Consider the following 15,770-nt stretch of genomic DNA (forward strand, 5'->3'; position numbering starts at 1 on the left):
CTAAGAACAGTTGTTAGTTGTGCACAAGTGTAAATATGGGTTTGTTCTTTTTATTTTTTTAGTTTTTTTCTTTTCTAGAAGGAGAAAATGGAAAAACAGAATTGGACTCTTAAAAGCTGTTTTTATTTATGATTAGACATATTCTTATTTGATAACAGATGATCAATTAAAGCAAAGTGTGAAACTTGAACAGCATCTTGTCAAACAGCAAAGATATTAGTAAATTAGCACTTCTTGAAACCACAAGAGTCCCTCTGAGGCTTTCTTGCTTGGCACCAAGGCTCGGCTAAATCTGGCTCACCATTTTGCAAGTGGGAACAATCAGCTTCGTAGGTTGTAGGGAAGTATTATAATTAAATGTCCACCCACTTTTTCCTTTTTGATGAAAGGCTCCCATGAAACTTACTAAAATAAGGTGCATCAAGATAGATGAAGTTTTGATGAGTAAGTCAAAGTGCTGATGGAGCTGGCTTTCCACATGGAGAAGCTTCTCTATTTCATGGAAAATTTTCAGGCTTAGATCATCAACACTGTCATATTTAATGATGATTAACATGGCAAAACACACACGCAAACTGGATATTTCAGTATGCTGGCAGCAATGTAATATTTAGCATTAACAGACTTGCTGCAAACAAGTTTTAATGATTACAATTACATTATTAAAAGTAACAGCTGAATCTTTAAAGATTAATATTAGAGATTTTAAATATACTTGATCTTAGCCAAAAGGCAAAGAAGTGATAGAGAGATTTTAAATAATAAATAAAAACCACCTTTTTGAATAAAATGGCATTCTTCTGAATAATATACCATGGCTGAAGTGGCAAGATATATTAAAGATAGTATGGAATTGTCGCAAACTTCTTCTGAGGAAGAGCTGCAACTAGATGCGTAGTGTCTGATTTGATAGTTGATGACATTGACTATTATAACAATGAAGGATTATTTTACTGTGCCTATGTGCACCAGAGTAAGGAGCACTCTGTTAAATTATTGTGCTCAGAATATTTCATATCTAATGACAAGAATCACCAAAGCCAACTTTTTCATTAAAAGCAACAATAACAACTGAGTAAATAGTTAAATGTTTTCCTTGACTCAATAGGGATTTACTAACCACCTGGGTGCTACACAAGGCACAGCAATGAAAGAAAGTTCTTAGTCTACAGACCCGTTCATAATTTTAATTTTTAGTTAGATTTAGATTTTACCTTCCTGTTTAATAGGTATTACTGAATGAATGTTGCCCTAAGTACCACCAGGATGAAATCAAATTACTAGGTAGTGTAATTCAATGAGTACATTTGTCATTGATTGCTAATCACTATGTTAAAGTGACTTTTAACATTCCACATTACTGCCCCCATCTTCTTCCCACTGTTGACTCTGAATTCAAAAAGACAGAATAACTTTGATGCTCAAAGTAACAAAACTTCCACTGTTGTCCTTGCACACTAGCAGGGGGCTGGATTAGAACTGGAACATGTGGGACACAAGTCAGTGCCCATACAGAATGCTATGGCTGTAGGTAGCAACTTAACCCATTGTCCCACAATGTCCATCTGCCCACAAAAGCATTGCCCTAACCCCTGTGCCAAATGCCTGTCCCTTCCCAAGTGCTTTTGAAGGCAAAGTCATATGTGTTACAAAGAAAGACTTCTTTAAAATGACTTGGGGAAATTTTGGCTTAAATTAATTTAAAGATGTTTCTTTACTCAGGATTTTCATGGAATATAAAAATCTCTAAAAGAAGGTATCTAGAGAGCATTTTTCTAAAATGGATTAACCAAGTAACTTTGTCCAACGAGCACCTTATGAAATATATGCCTCATAGGAACACAAATTGAGCAAAACAAATATAGATAGAATTTTTCCGCAGAAACTGTTTTACATTGAGTATTCCACCAGAAGAAGTGTTTTCATAATTTTGTGATTTCGGCTTTAAGAGTAACTTCTTTTACAGTATTTTTTATGACTCTAAGGGTCTGTACTAAATTAGACACCTTTAAAACTTGCTTCCAGTACTTTACACTCTTACATGTCAACAATAGACTGTTCATTTTCATTTTACTTGAATTACAGAGAGAGACAGAGTAAGATGGAGGGAGAGACTCTGTCAGCTGGCTCTCTACCCAAACGCCTGTAACAGCCAGGGCTGGCGTAGCCAAAGCCAGGAGTCTGGATATCAATCTGAGTCTGATCTGTGGGTAGCAGGAGACTAAGTACTCCAGCCATCATTGGCTACTTTCCAGGATCTGCATTAGCAGAAAGCCAGATCAGGAACTGAAGAATATAGGACTGGAACCAGGTACTCCAATATGGGACAGAGGTTTCCCAAATGGAGGGTTAACTTCTATGCCACTTGCCTACCCCTGCCTTGTTACTTTAATCATTCGCTTGTGAATATATGAACAAAAATTTAAGGGATGGGTACACAAAGGAATTCATACTGGACAAAAGATTAACAAAAGGTAATTAAATCAGTTATTTAGAAAACAAGCTCAGAAGTTGGCTCCAACTCAATGCCTGGTTCCTTTATATGTTCAGTTTCACATAAGGTCTGTTGGAACTGTCTTATCTGACAGAATTTTTGGAAGTACAAAGCAGATTTTAAAGTTCATAGAGAGGCAGTCCAAAGTGATCTTTTCAATTATACATTCACTCCTTTCATTTTCTAGTTATGGTGAGTTAGATTCAGACTTCACAAGACAAAAGCTAGCTACATTAGAAAACCCTTTCCTAGTGGATTCACATTAAAGATGCCGGCAAAGTCTCCTTTTCATAGTGGATACTATGTCAAATTCTGTGACACTAATTCAGGTGGTGATTATTTCTCACTCATAAGTTTTATAATCTATTTGGGTCACAAAAAACATTTCATCAGAGTTTATGGCAGGTATGGGGAGATGCAGCAGTCAAAACATCTAATGCATCATATGGCATGGACATTATGACATTTAATTTTGTAGCATCCAATTGACTGGACTGAGGAATGCTGAAAAAGCATTATTTTAGACAAGTCTGTGACAGTGCAGCATGTGGGCTAGTACCATCAATTGTCTAGGGTTCTGGAGACACTAAAGAAGAGGAATTGGCTTGTCCCTTTGAACAGGGACATGTTTAATTCCTGCTCTACTCACGTTACTGGCTTTTGCACTCCAGGATTTACACCAGTGACCCCCTGGCTTACAGCATGAGCCAAGAGCTGCACCCTGGTTTTGAAGTCCTCAGACGTAGATGGGACTACATACCAGCACATCTGTGCCTCCAGCCTCCAGACAACCTGTTGTGCAATTCCTTAGCTGCCATAATCATGTGAACAAATTATTGTAAAAAAAAATCCCCCTCCAGCCATTTAGAAGAGACACCAGACACAAACCCTGGTAATCATACTGACAAGCACCAGCTTTACTAAATCTGGCACATCACATTTTCAGATTTCCTCTTCTCTGCCCCCGGCTCCTTGCTTTGTAAGTATTGTCATAGTACTCATGTTAGATAGTCTTCCACTCAGGCCATCTGTCATACTGCAGCTGTGTTATAGATGCTCATGACTTAATGACTTTCCAAGCCTCCTGGAAATCTCCCAGCTCTTCCTGACTCCTTAGTATCACCTGTTCCCCAAGTCACACGTCAGTCCCCCATCTCTAATTTCCAACCAGAGGGAACTACAGTTTGATCACCTCCTTTATCCTTATTGGAAAATGAACCATTCCACTACCTTAATTATTTATGACTTCCTCTACCCCTGCCATACTCACCCTTGCTCATGATAAACAACTGAACATGATTTCAAAGGCAGAGGGACTAATACAGTCACTAAAAGATGGCAGAGAAACAGTAAGAGCAGTAGAGTATTTGGTCTATGTAAGTCAAAATGAGAAAATGCTACAAATAACCAGTTGTTTTCTGTGACCCTGCATAAAACACGAATTAAAAAAATTATTGGGCCCGGCGGCATGGCTCAGTGGCTAAAGTCCTCGCTTTGAACTCCCCAGGATCCCATATGGGTGCCGGTTCTAATCCCGACAGCTCCACTTCCCATCCAGCTCCCTGCTTGTGGCCTGGGAAAGCGGTTGAGGATGGCCCAAGGCCATGGGACCCTGCACCCGTGTGGGAGACCCAGAAGAGGAAACTCCTGGCTCCTGGCTTCCGATCGGTGCAGCACCGGCCATTGCACTCACTTGGGGAGTGAATCATCAGATGGAAGATCTTTCTATCTGTCCTCCTCTCTGTATATCTGACTTTGTAATAAAAATAAATAAATCTTTAAAAAATTATTTAATAGGGCCCGGCGGCGTGGCCTAGCGGCTAAAGTCCTCACCTTGAATGCCATGGGATCCCATATGGGCGCCGGTTCTAGTCCCGGCAGCTCCATTTCCCATCCAGCTCCCTGCTTGGGGCCTGGGAAAGCAGTTGAGGACAGCCCAATGCTTTGGGACACTGCACCCTCGTGGGAGACCTGGAGGAGGTTCCTGGTTCCCGGCTTCGGATGGGCGCGCACCGGCCGTTGTGGCTCACTTGGGGAGTGAATCATTGGGCGGAGGATCTTCCTTTCTGTCTCTCCTCCTCTCTGTATATCTGACTTTGTAATAAAAATAATAAATCTTTCAAAAAAATTATTGAATATAATTTGTAGCTCTTTCTAAGCAAACTTTTTTTTCCAAGTGAAGGTGAGATAACTTATATTGTTAGACATTAAATTGTTAACATTAAATTGGCTTAACTTTGCTACATTTGTAATTTATTTTAAGAAAGTTTTTGAATAAAATTCAGCTGTAAATCAAGAATGGGAACCTCATTTTCAAAAATTTAAGGTAGCTAAGGATCTAGTACACTTACCTCTATAAGTCTGCTAGTATGTTCATGAAATATCGCAGCATATTCCTTTATCTCCTTTTCTCGGCCATTTTTAGCAGCTTCGATGAGGACTAAAAGTGGGACTGTCGTATCCAAGAAGGAGTCTGACACATGATCTATAATAGCCTTGCGTAGCTGAAGAGAAATTTCAAAAAATTCAGTTTGTTCTTTTAAGAAATAGTTTATTTCACCTATTGGTATATGGTTATGAAATTAATTACATATTATAAATTATTCTAAAATTATAATATTTAAGATTGTATGACAATGCTTTTTAAAAAAGTAAAAATATTTAAGGAAAATTACCCTCTAGCAAAATTTTCCTTACACTAAATATCAATACTTTTTCTGAAAATGTCCTTAGCTTTAAAGTATTATAAGTGGTAATGTTACATTTTTCTCAACAAATTGCAGGATTAAACTGTGCATGTGTACAAACAGTATTGAACATCCTGTATTTTCATAATTGCAAATTATAAAATGTTTCCACCTTGTTAAAGGAAATGATGATAAATTTTGATTAGCTAAATTGTAGACTTCATGGTAATTAAACCAAGTTAGATCACCGATTATGCCAGTTGATAACAGATTAATAGAGCAGGAAGAATAATAAATGAATTTGATGTCCAATTTTCTACATTTGCATTAATTGTTCTTGCCCTCACACCTTAAATTATTAAACAAGTCTAACATTCTGCTACAATGAGTTCTTGTAAATTAGATTACATGTAAGCTTATAAATGACAATCAGATAATTACTGTATTTGCAGATACTTTCTGAGATGTAAAACTGCATTGGAAAATTAATTCATTGCATTTATTCACTATTGAGCTTTTAAACATTACAAAATCCTGATATGTTCCATTAACAATGTCAATGATTATGACTAGATCCAAAGCTTTTTGAATCAACCTCCTCATTTAGCTTCACAATCTTTATACAACAAAGTTAAAAGATAAATGGCTATCAGGCAGTCAAATTATAATTATTCTTTTGAAAATTACATTTTAGGGTTTTTTTAAAAAAAAAAAAAACTAGTGGATACACAGCCTACTTTTACATTATGTGAGAATTACCAGTAACATATTTCCAAAGAGCTGAATGATAGAGCTACATTTTTAAAAGTACTACTTTCCTACAATAATCAGAGGATTATGAATATAGGCAAAGAAACATGTATCTGGCCAAGAAGCTACTCAGAAGAACTGCAAAATGCTATAGTTACAGCAATTTAAAAAAGGCTGTGGGAAAAGTCCCAAGAAAGATTCTACTCAGCATGCAGGTAGGATAATCAGTAATAGTAACAGATGAATAGCTACTTAATAGTTATTAGGACAGAATGTAGAGTGCTAAAAGGTTACCAGGCAGGCCCTCAGTGAATAAATATTGTGTTTTCTGTGTATAAGGAGTGGACCAGAGATGCCAGCCTGGAGGTCACACATTAGGGCATGGGCTGGGAACTATAGATTCTATGACTTTTAAGCATAGAAGGGGAAAGCAAAAGGATCACTCAGGAAATGCTTTGAGATGAAAAGCCCTCTCCCATTTTTCTTCCATTTATACCGGGAACACATAGAAGCAGACAGCTCTATGGATAGTGCCATTGAGAGCCTACATATGGAAGGATATGGGAACCCCATAGTCAGAGGGGTACACAGCGAAGTGACACCCAAGAATGAAGTTTGAAAAAAAACACAGCATCCAAGAGAGTCACGCAGATAGAAATGTCAGATATACAAAGACACTGAGACGATGGTCATGATACAGGAAACAAGTTATCAACCACTAAAATATAAAATTCCAATAAATCTCTGTATCACCATTTTGAAAATGTACTTTCCCACCAAACAAACTTATAATACCCACATCGCTACTTTTTTTTAAAGATTTATGTATTTTTATTGGAAAGTCAGATATAGAGAGAATAAGATCTGTCCATTGATTTACTCCCCAAGCGACCACAATAGCCGCAGCTGAGCCAATCTAAAGGCAGGAGCCAGGACCCTCTTCCGGGTCTCCCATGTGGGTGCAGGGGCCCAACGCTTTGGACCGTCCTCAACTGCTTTCCCAGGCCACAAGCAGGGAGCTGGATGGGAAGCAGGGCCACTGGGATAGAAATGGCACCCCTATGGGATCCCAGTGCGTGCTAGGCTATCACACTGTGCCTGCATCACAAATTTATTGAATATTCTTTTCTGTGTATATAATTTCATCCCATCAAATAAATATTCTTGAACACCATTCATCACCTATCTACCAAAAAAGCAAAGTATTGTGAGACATGTCAAAATGGGAAATACACGGTTTCTTACATCTAGCAAAGGAGTAAGAGTCACTATAATAAAGGAAAACCAGTACACTGACAGCAAAAAAAATATTTTCAGAAAACAATAGGCTTCAGAGTCAAATTATAAAGATAAGTAAAGAAAAATGAGAGTTGTCTACTGGGCTTGAGATTAGTGATGGCCTTAGTACGAACAGTTTCATTGGAAAAACAGGCAGGAGTTCTATTGCTATGGTTAGAAAAGTAAATGGAAAACAAGCAGGTGCAGACAGGGGGCATAAATTCTTGCTTTTTGTAACTTGATTGTCTAGAAACAAGACCTGGAATTAGTTAGACTGACACATGTATTAAACATGGGATTTTTCACATAAGAGAGTTTGATAAAGGCCCTATCTGCAACCATACCTATAAAACACCTTATGGAACATGGTTGGGGGGAGTTGTTTGGCCTAGCAGTGAAGACACCCAAATTCCACACAGGAGTGTCACTGTAGAACTCGGGAGTCAGCTGTGATGGCTCAATGATTGAGTTGCTTCTGCGCGTGTGGGAGACTTGGATTGAGTCCCCAGCTTTCAGCTGCCGTACCGCTGGGGATTTCATGGAACTCTGAAAAATGAACCAGAAGTCTGCATGCAGGCTCTCCCTCTGGTTTTTTTCTGTCCCCTCCTCCCATTTCTCAATTCCTCAACAAAGCAAACTCCAGACAGATGGAGAATAACTGTCTTCTCACATTGTGAAACCTTCATGATGTTTTTGTCTCGCGACAGAAGGAAACGGTCAGAAATCATTGATTTGTGTTAGATGTGAGTAAAACCTTTAAGAAAGAGTGCAACACAGACAGGAGGCCAGGGGATATTTCTTGGCACTCAATGCATTTATCCCATGCATACAGCGTACTTCATAATTAATTTAACCATCCTACCATTTTATCACCAAACGCTATCTGACTTGCTAATTTTTGTTAATACTTTCATAGTGATATCTGTGTTTATGAATAACATTAGAGGCTTTTGATGCCTTATATCTTATCCAAACCTGTCTCTGATCTACCTGCTTCTCTGGGGTGTATCCCATGCCTCACCCTGTTATTCAGTCTCGGGTCCTGCTCCAGGTCCCTGAGATTCTAATCCCAAGCAAACCAGCCTGGAATTTCTGTAAAGTTCCTACCTTGGGGAAAACACTTACAGAGATGAGCTATTGGATAAAATTTCTAGTCCCGGGCCATTAGTTACACAACCCTGGGAAACATTCTGCTGATTGCCATGGATTCTAAAGTTCCTGCCGTCTACATCAGTAATCTCAATAGCATAACCCTGTAACCTGTGTTACTTTCCCTGTTCTCTTAGTTGCTTCTGGCAATATCTCCCCAAATAAATCATCTGCACTAAAGTCCTAGTGTTGGGCCCCAGTTTCAGGAACTCAGCCTGAAAGAAGCACATCACCTAGTGCTAAAGTTATTTGCTCATGCACCAAGCAACAGACTCCAACATATTACATAACCCCAATCATTGATGAGAACACTCTGACACTTCTACTTTGTGCACCACAGGGTGCGGTTCTGTTATGTTTTATATTATGCTGACGGTGAAAAAGGAAACATGAAATAGGAATGTAAATACACGGACATGAGGTATGAAAGGGCTAGAGTGCTATGGTAAAATATTTTATTACACTTTTAACATATTCATATGGGAAATTGTTTTCTATCACGTGGTACAGTCATCTATATCTACATCTGTGCCACTACTTATATGTTATGTTTTCATTACACTTTGCTAGCAGCTGGGTGGAGGATAGCTGAAAGGAGAATGCAATATGACAATGTAGAAATAGAAGACTTAGCACTAAAAATTCAAGTTAGTGAGAGCCCCAGAGGAGTTCGAAATATGTATTTTCAATAAATACATATTTGTAGCCAGGAATGAAAGATGTCAGAAGAAAACCAAACTGAGGGACTTTCCATCTTTTCTCACTACAGTTTAATAAAAGGTTTTGAGATATCAATTTTTCTATTTCCCACTGATACAAATGGTTTGGGATCCCAAATGAAATAATACATTTCTCTACAATTGAAACCCAAAAGTGAAAAGCAAAGAAAAAAATGCCTATAACCAACACAAATAAGGCCCCCGCCCCCCAAAAAAGATGAAATTCTAAGGGGAAGAGGAAAAGAAAGAAGAGACAGTGTTTTAGAAAATCATCCTCCAGGGGTTTAAAAGACTTCCATTTGTGCATACCAATGTCATTCTAATTTTAAGTCAAACAGCAAAGTAAGCTTTGCAGAGCTTAGTCGACTCATCATAGGAACTGTATCAGATAATAATTCAGCATACACATTCTTCATCAATTTAATGGAATTTGTATTTGTGGATACTTCATATTATTTGACAAGAATGATAACTATGAGGAAAAGCACTAATGCATTTTTTTCTGAGTGTTGAACTGGTACTGCAAGATGGAAAAAATATAAGTCTAGGTATCCGGCAACTGTTTTCTGAGAACTCCATTTTATTTGACATCTTTACTTTGGCATTTTTATAAGACAATTTTTCTTAATATGCAGCAATAAAATTCTAACATGCCTTTAGTGAAATCAAATGCATATTTTAATATGTATAATAAAATAGCAATATGAGCATTTTAATTTTTTTAGTAAAGTAGTTATTGTGTTAAAAGCTAGATTAGATACCTCATGGTGAGAGGGGATGGCATAAAGCACTAAACCCTTAAACATGGGATCCTCAGTCACCTCTATCTGACAGTCACTACAGGGGAAATCACAAGTGAAAATAATACAGAAACGGCATTGTCAATTCCTAGGCAAGCCATGGAATATGGGATGGAATCATGGTTGCTGTTGCATGTGGCTATGTATTACAAATTAATACAAAACCAAAACAACGAGCAGCTTTGACACCACATGGACTGTTCATACCTCCAGAACATGGCAGTTCTCTACAAACCTGAAACATCTCCTATGATGAAAATAATAGTCATCTATGATACTCCTGTAACTCATGAATGGTAATGAGGTGGAAACAGTGGGATTATAAAACACTAGTGTGCAGCTAATTTTGTTTCAAATAAACAAACTTATTTCTTAAAATGTGAGCTGGACTGTACGCCATTGTGTATACCTATAATGGCAGGATATACTTAAATAGAATGGTGGACTTTTGACTGTTTTGAAAGGACCACACTATTGTAATAATATAGGGGAAACCAATGGGGGGGAGGAGATTTGGAGAGGGGAGGGGAAATCCCTGAGCCTATGAAATGGTATCATAAGTTAAAAATAGAAAAAAAATATATATATATATATATGTATTCCACACACAATATTTGTGGCAAAATTAAATTAAAATGTTTGTTCCTAACATCAAATTTAAATTTAACAGGGCATCTCATGCTTTTGCTTGCTAAATTTGGTTAACTAATACATGAGGAGTTGCTTTTACTTAGCTTTATTTTTTTCCAGAAAAACAATTACTAGTTGGAGCAACCTGCAATGACACCCACCAGTCCAACCCCCTGTGCTGGTTCCTATGCTTGCCAGTATGTACAGCAGACTGTTCCAGTCTGTCCCACATCTCATTGAGCTCTCATGCATGTCATTGGGCCTTGAAGCCTAGGTCAACCCAACCAGCTCCACTACCCAGCCAACACACATGCTGGTGGGTGCTACTCTCTATCTAGCTATGCCTTCTCCAGTCCTGGTTCTCATGCTTATCATTTGGAGTGGCAACTCAAGAAGAAGGACACCATGCAACCCCTTTACCAGCTTCGCTCCTTTCTCTCCTGGGTCTCACATGTGCTGGTTGGGTGCTGCAGCCCAATCTGGCATGGCCTGCCTCAACTTGGCATTTGATAGTGGGTGCAATAACCTGGCCGGTCCTAGTTCATCCCCAATTCCAGCTTATCCTTGTGGGGATTACAGCCTAGCCCAGCCTAGCCAGCCCCTAGTCCTGGCCCTCATGTGAACTGGTTGGTATTGTGACCTGATCCAGTCTGATTCACACTCCATTTTTGTGCTCGGATTCCTCAGCAGGTGATGTGAACTGGCCTAGGGTGGTTTGACCCCACCTGTGCCAAATGTATGCTGGTGGGTAATATTCCCTGTCCTGGTCTGGGATGCTCCCTATCGTATTTCTTTAGCTCACCTGCAGGGACTGTGCCCTGACAGAGGAGTTCCCCAAACTCCTCTATCAGAACCTCTCCCAGTGCAAAATCTTGCCCCCATCGGTGAGTCGATGTGACAGTCCTACTTACTCCACCCCCTGTCCTAGCAGGAACAGTGTCCTTTCCTGACTGGCCTTCAACCCATTCAGGTTCTTACTGTTGTATGTTACAGCCTAGCCAAGCTTGGTCCACACCCAGAACAGCTCACACATGGCTCAGCAGGGACAGTGCCTCTGGCTACAGCTCCCACTGGTTTAGAGAAGGCCGAGTATGTGGTGGGCAGCATTGGGCTGTGCTGCAACACCCATCAGTTTGTGTAGATGACAAGATTGGAGGCAGAACCGACTCAGCAATTGCAACCATCAGCATATACATAAGCTGATTGGGGTGACGGACTGTGCCAGACCCTTCACTGGCAAATGCACACAATGGACAGGTCTGGGATCACATCAAATGAAGTTTCTTTGGGGATTCCCCCAAGCTGAATTGCGGGACTCAGAACCCCAACCATGGAGAGAATTGTGAGTTTCACGGTCTGACCGTGGAGTGCATGTCAAAACTGGGCCTCCTTGGTGGCTTAGACAAACAGTGGACGGCATGTCTACATGAGGATGGAGGATATGGTAGTATGGTAGAGTCTGCAGAGGACACCTGGTACCGTAACAGAGGACAGAGGACAGACCTAATTGATCAACTACTGTAGCCAAGTGTTGGCAGTGAATATCTGGGCAAATGTAGACTCTAAGGTGGACTACACCAACCAGTGGATTCTGGAGAGATTTCATCATGCTTGTAGTGGTGAGATTGGCAGTAATTCAGAACTGCTGAACTATTGAAACCTCTTGAGCAGAACCCTCAGAGCATGCCCCACATCAGGGACTCAGGGATGGTTGGGAGGCTGGGTATGGCTTCTCCCCTTATCTCCCATCTTCCCTCAGACACAGGAAGAAAAAAAAAAAGAATGTGGAAATGTTGATCTCATCCATCTTTCTGTAGCCCTTGACCTTTATCACCCAAATCAACTATGTAAAAACCATCAAAAATAAAAATAATTTTTAAAAATTTAAAATTGGAAAAAAATTTAGGATGATTTAAAAAAAAAAAGAAAAACAATTACTGCAACCACAAAAAAATATTCTGGAACTCTGAGTATAAAAAAGTTCTTTTAAAAAAATTTTTAAACAATTAATTCAAAGACAACATGTTTTATATGATCCATAGGTAGAGTTCTATGAAAACAATCCTAGTTCTTTCTTCTTTTCCTCTTTAAATAGCATTTGCACACACATAATTTTTTAAAAATTGGTTCTCATTTGTAGTTCAAAGATAACGTTACAGAGAGGAGAGATAGAGTGAAATCTTCCATCTAATAGATCACCTCAAAAATGGCTGCAGTGGCTTGACTGTGCTGACCCAAAGCCAGGAGTCAAGAGCTTTTTCCAGGTCTCTTCCATGGGCATAGATAAGGGCCCAAACACAAGTCATCCTCTGCTGCTTTCCCAGGAGAAGCAGGGACCTGAATAAGAAGTGAACTAGCTGGGACACGAACCAGCACCCATATGGGATGCCAGCACTCAGGCAGAAACTTAGTTACTATGCTATGGCACAGGTTCCAACACAGTCACAATTTTAATCCACTCTATATTCACAGGCTTAATTTGCCATCAGTAATAATATTCAATAAACAAAAGAGAAAAAACCACAAAACCACATCACCTCTGGAGTAGGAGTTATAAACAACACTCACACGCCAAAACGACCATTTCATTCCTATAACTTTTTTGTGTGTTCTATATTACCTGCCACATATCAGAGTAAAGATATTTGTCTTTTTTGAGATTGGCTTATTTTGCTAAACATAATCATTTTCAATTGTATCTATTTTATTGTCAAAGACAGCATTTCACACACTTATGGCTGGTTAGTATTCCATTGTTTATATATACCACATTTTCTTTACTCAGTCATCCATTGATGGACAGATGGTTGACTCCAAATCCTAGCTCTTGCAAGTTGAGCTCCAGCAGAAAAGCTCTTAAAGATGTATGTATGTATGTATGTATGTATGTATTTATACATGTATTAGATTTACAGAGAAAAGAGACAGAAAGATCACAAGGCAAGGGCTTTAGCTACTAGGCTACCATGCCAGACAGCAGCAGAACAGCTCTTAACAGACAACTTTAAATTGGTGTCAATGTAGAAGAAAGAAACAGAAATAATAGCACCAAGTCCTAGAATAATGAGGTAGAAGTTCAGGAAGATTTCTTGTAGATAAGAGTTTGTAGTTCTTCCTTTACCAGACTGGTCCGCTTTCTCATTTGCAAAATAAACAGATTGTGCTAAGTTCCATCTCTTATATCCTATGACTCTGGTTCTTCTGGTAGTAGCAGAATTTATATTAAGGTCATAGAGTCAAGAAACTTGGAATTTCACAGCTTGTAACTTGAGTTTTCATACAGTTAACATTGAGGCTTGTGATTACTGTTTATTATACTTATAAATCTACTTCTGAGTTAAATGATTGCAAATTCAGTTTACTAAATTTTCCCATTAAACTACAGTAATACATTGCATCAAAGCTTTTGTTTGAGAAGCTTATTGCCTCTCTTTTACAAGTGAATGGTGAGTGAGTTAAAGCTATATATGAGAAAGAACTGTGGCTGTTAAATAGCAGAAAGGAAATAAAAGCAAAAGTCTCTGAAAATAACTAAGTTTCCATGTCTCTGGAAAACAAATTAATGTGTGAGATAATAATGATCTCTAAGCCATTTCCTGAAACCTTTTTCTAATGCTTTGTCCCAGATGACCCAGGGTTAAAATATATAATTGACTTTTATTAAAGATAACTTTTTAAATCTCTGAAAACAAATGTGAAATTATTCAAATCTATGAATTATCAGCTGTTTTCCATAAGCATCTGGATAACAAATTCAGTTTTTAATGTAACAGAATAAATACATCAATATTTCTTTGAAATGAACTACATACCAGGCACAAAATTCATTTAATCCTCTAAGCCCTATTACCAAGTATTAATTCCATATTACATGTCAAAAACACTTAAAGACATGCAATCCCAGCACAGGATCTTAGAATTGTTCAGAAAAGAGCCAAGATTTGAATGTAATTCTTCATAAATTTGCACGTCATCCTTGCACAGGGACCATGCTAATTCTCTCTGTATTGTTCCAATTTTAGCATATGTGTTACCACAGTGAGCACAATTTGAATGTATTTCTGTATAATATTTGGCAAATGTTGTTTCTACTACTATGATTGCCATTAAAATGTTTGAAGTATGTAGTATTCGAAGTACATATGTATTCTTGTTTCCCATTCTAAATCAATTTTCCAAGAGCAAAACAACAAATAAATATCTTAGCCATTAGTAAAATTTTGATTTTGCCTGTGTGTTTGTGTCCTTCTATCTGTTTACCTGTCGGCGAAGGTCCCTTGTCTTCTTGCACATATTGTCGATGGCAATATTCAGGGTATTGCTCCTTTCTTTCTTTCCAGTCTGTAGGGAAGAAAAATGAGACAGCAATTTGCTTTCTAATTTTCCTGAAAATAACAGCTTGGAAATTCAAGAATAGGTTTCTCAACAATTAGGATATTGCATATGATTCATGAGCATTTCACTTAAGAGTAAGTAGAATGGTGATTAAAGTTCACATTATTTTCTTCTTTAAGCTTCTTTAATATATCCAATATAGGGTTGGCTTATATTCAGTGTGGCAAAAAGGCACAGCATTATCTCTAAGAAAGTCTGATCTTTCTTAACAAGTCAACTCTTTAACTGCAAAGCATGCAATTAGCTTAAAAGCATTCGATGCCCAATTTGTCAACTTCTGTGGGAGTTTCTGAAGTCATTTTCATAGTGTATTGTGTAAGTTATGCAAAGCCATATTTGAGTTTGCTAAACACTAAATAAAATATGCAGTGCAAATTCATACAATTTGCAAAAGTTGACCACAATTTTAGCTGACAATATTCCAAGAACAAATTGTTTTAAGTAGAACTGGATGCTGTTTTTGGCTCTTCAAAGATAATTTGTGCAATACCTTTTCATTTTGGGGGCAGAACAATTCTCTCTGCTATGTTATTAACCTAACTCTTTAGGCTATTAAGACAAGAGAGAGTCACCTTGGTTGGTATTTTCTACAAATTATTTGTGTGGACGACAATTGTATTAGAAACAATCATATTTTTTTCCATGATATGGTAAATTTCACTATATGATTCAAGTTAGAAAAATTGCTGCTATTTAATTTAATGAACTGAAAAGACTCTGTAACCACCTTGAAAATCAGGAAAGCAAGTTTAGGCAGCTGATAACTGAGGTATTTTACAGTGTGAACTGCATATAAAAGGATACTTAGTTACGTATAAATCATTGGGCAGCAGGTCATTCATGAGTTCCAATAACTAAACGCAAACAA

The 15,770-nt window shown here is 38.2% G+C and overlaps 1 protein-coding gene and 1 non-coding gene across 2 annotated transcripts in view; both read right to left on the minus strand.

Moving 5' to 3' along the window:
• CTNNA3 (catenin alpha 3) overlaps positions 1–15,770 on the minus strand; it is a 1,173,927-nt gene that overhangs the window by 585,574 nt on the left and 572,583 nt on the right. The window contains exons 8-9 of the mRNA XM_058671693.1: positions 14,768–14,848; positions 4,846–4,998 (exon numbers count right to left, since the gene is read on the minus strand). Coding sequence (XP_058527676.1) covers positions 4,846–4,998; positions 14,768–14,848 — 234 coding nt within the window. The remainder of the gene's footprint in view (positions 1–4,845; positions 4,999–14,767; positions 14,849–15,770) is intronic.
• LOC118759459 (U6 spliceosomal RNA) lies at positions 14,447–14,553 on the minus strand. Its single transcript, XR_004996195.2, has one exon. It is a non-coding gene; the product is annotated as a U6 spliceosomal RNA (small nuclear RNA).

The sequence above is a fragment of the Ochotona princeps genome, chromosome 13 (genome assembly GCF_030435755.1).
Source record: "Ochotona princeps isolate mOchPri1 chromosome 13, mOchPri1.hap1, whole genome shotgun sequence".
NCBI lineage: Eukaryota > Metazoa > Chordata > Mammalia > Lagomorpha > Ochotonidae > Ochotona > Ochotona princeps.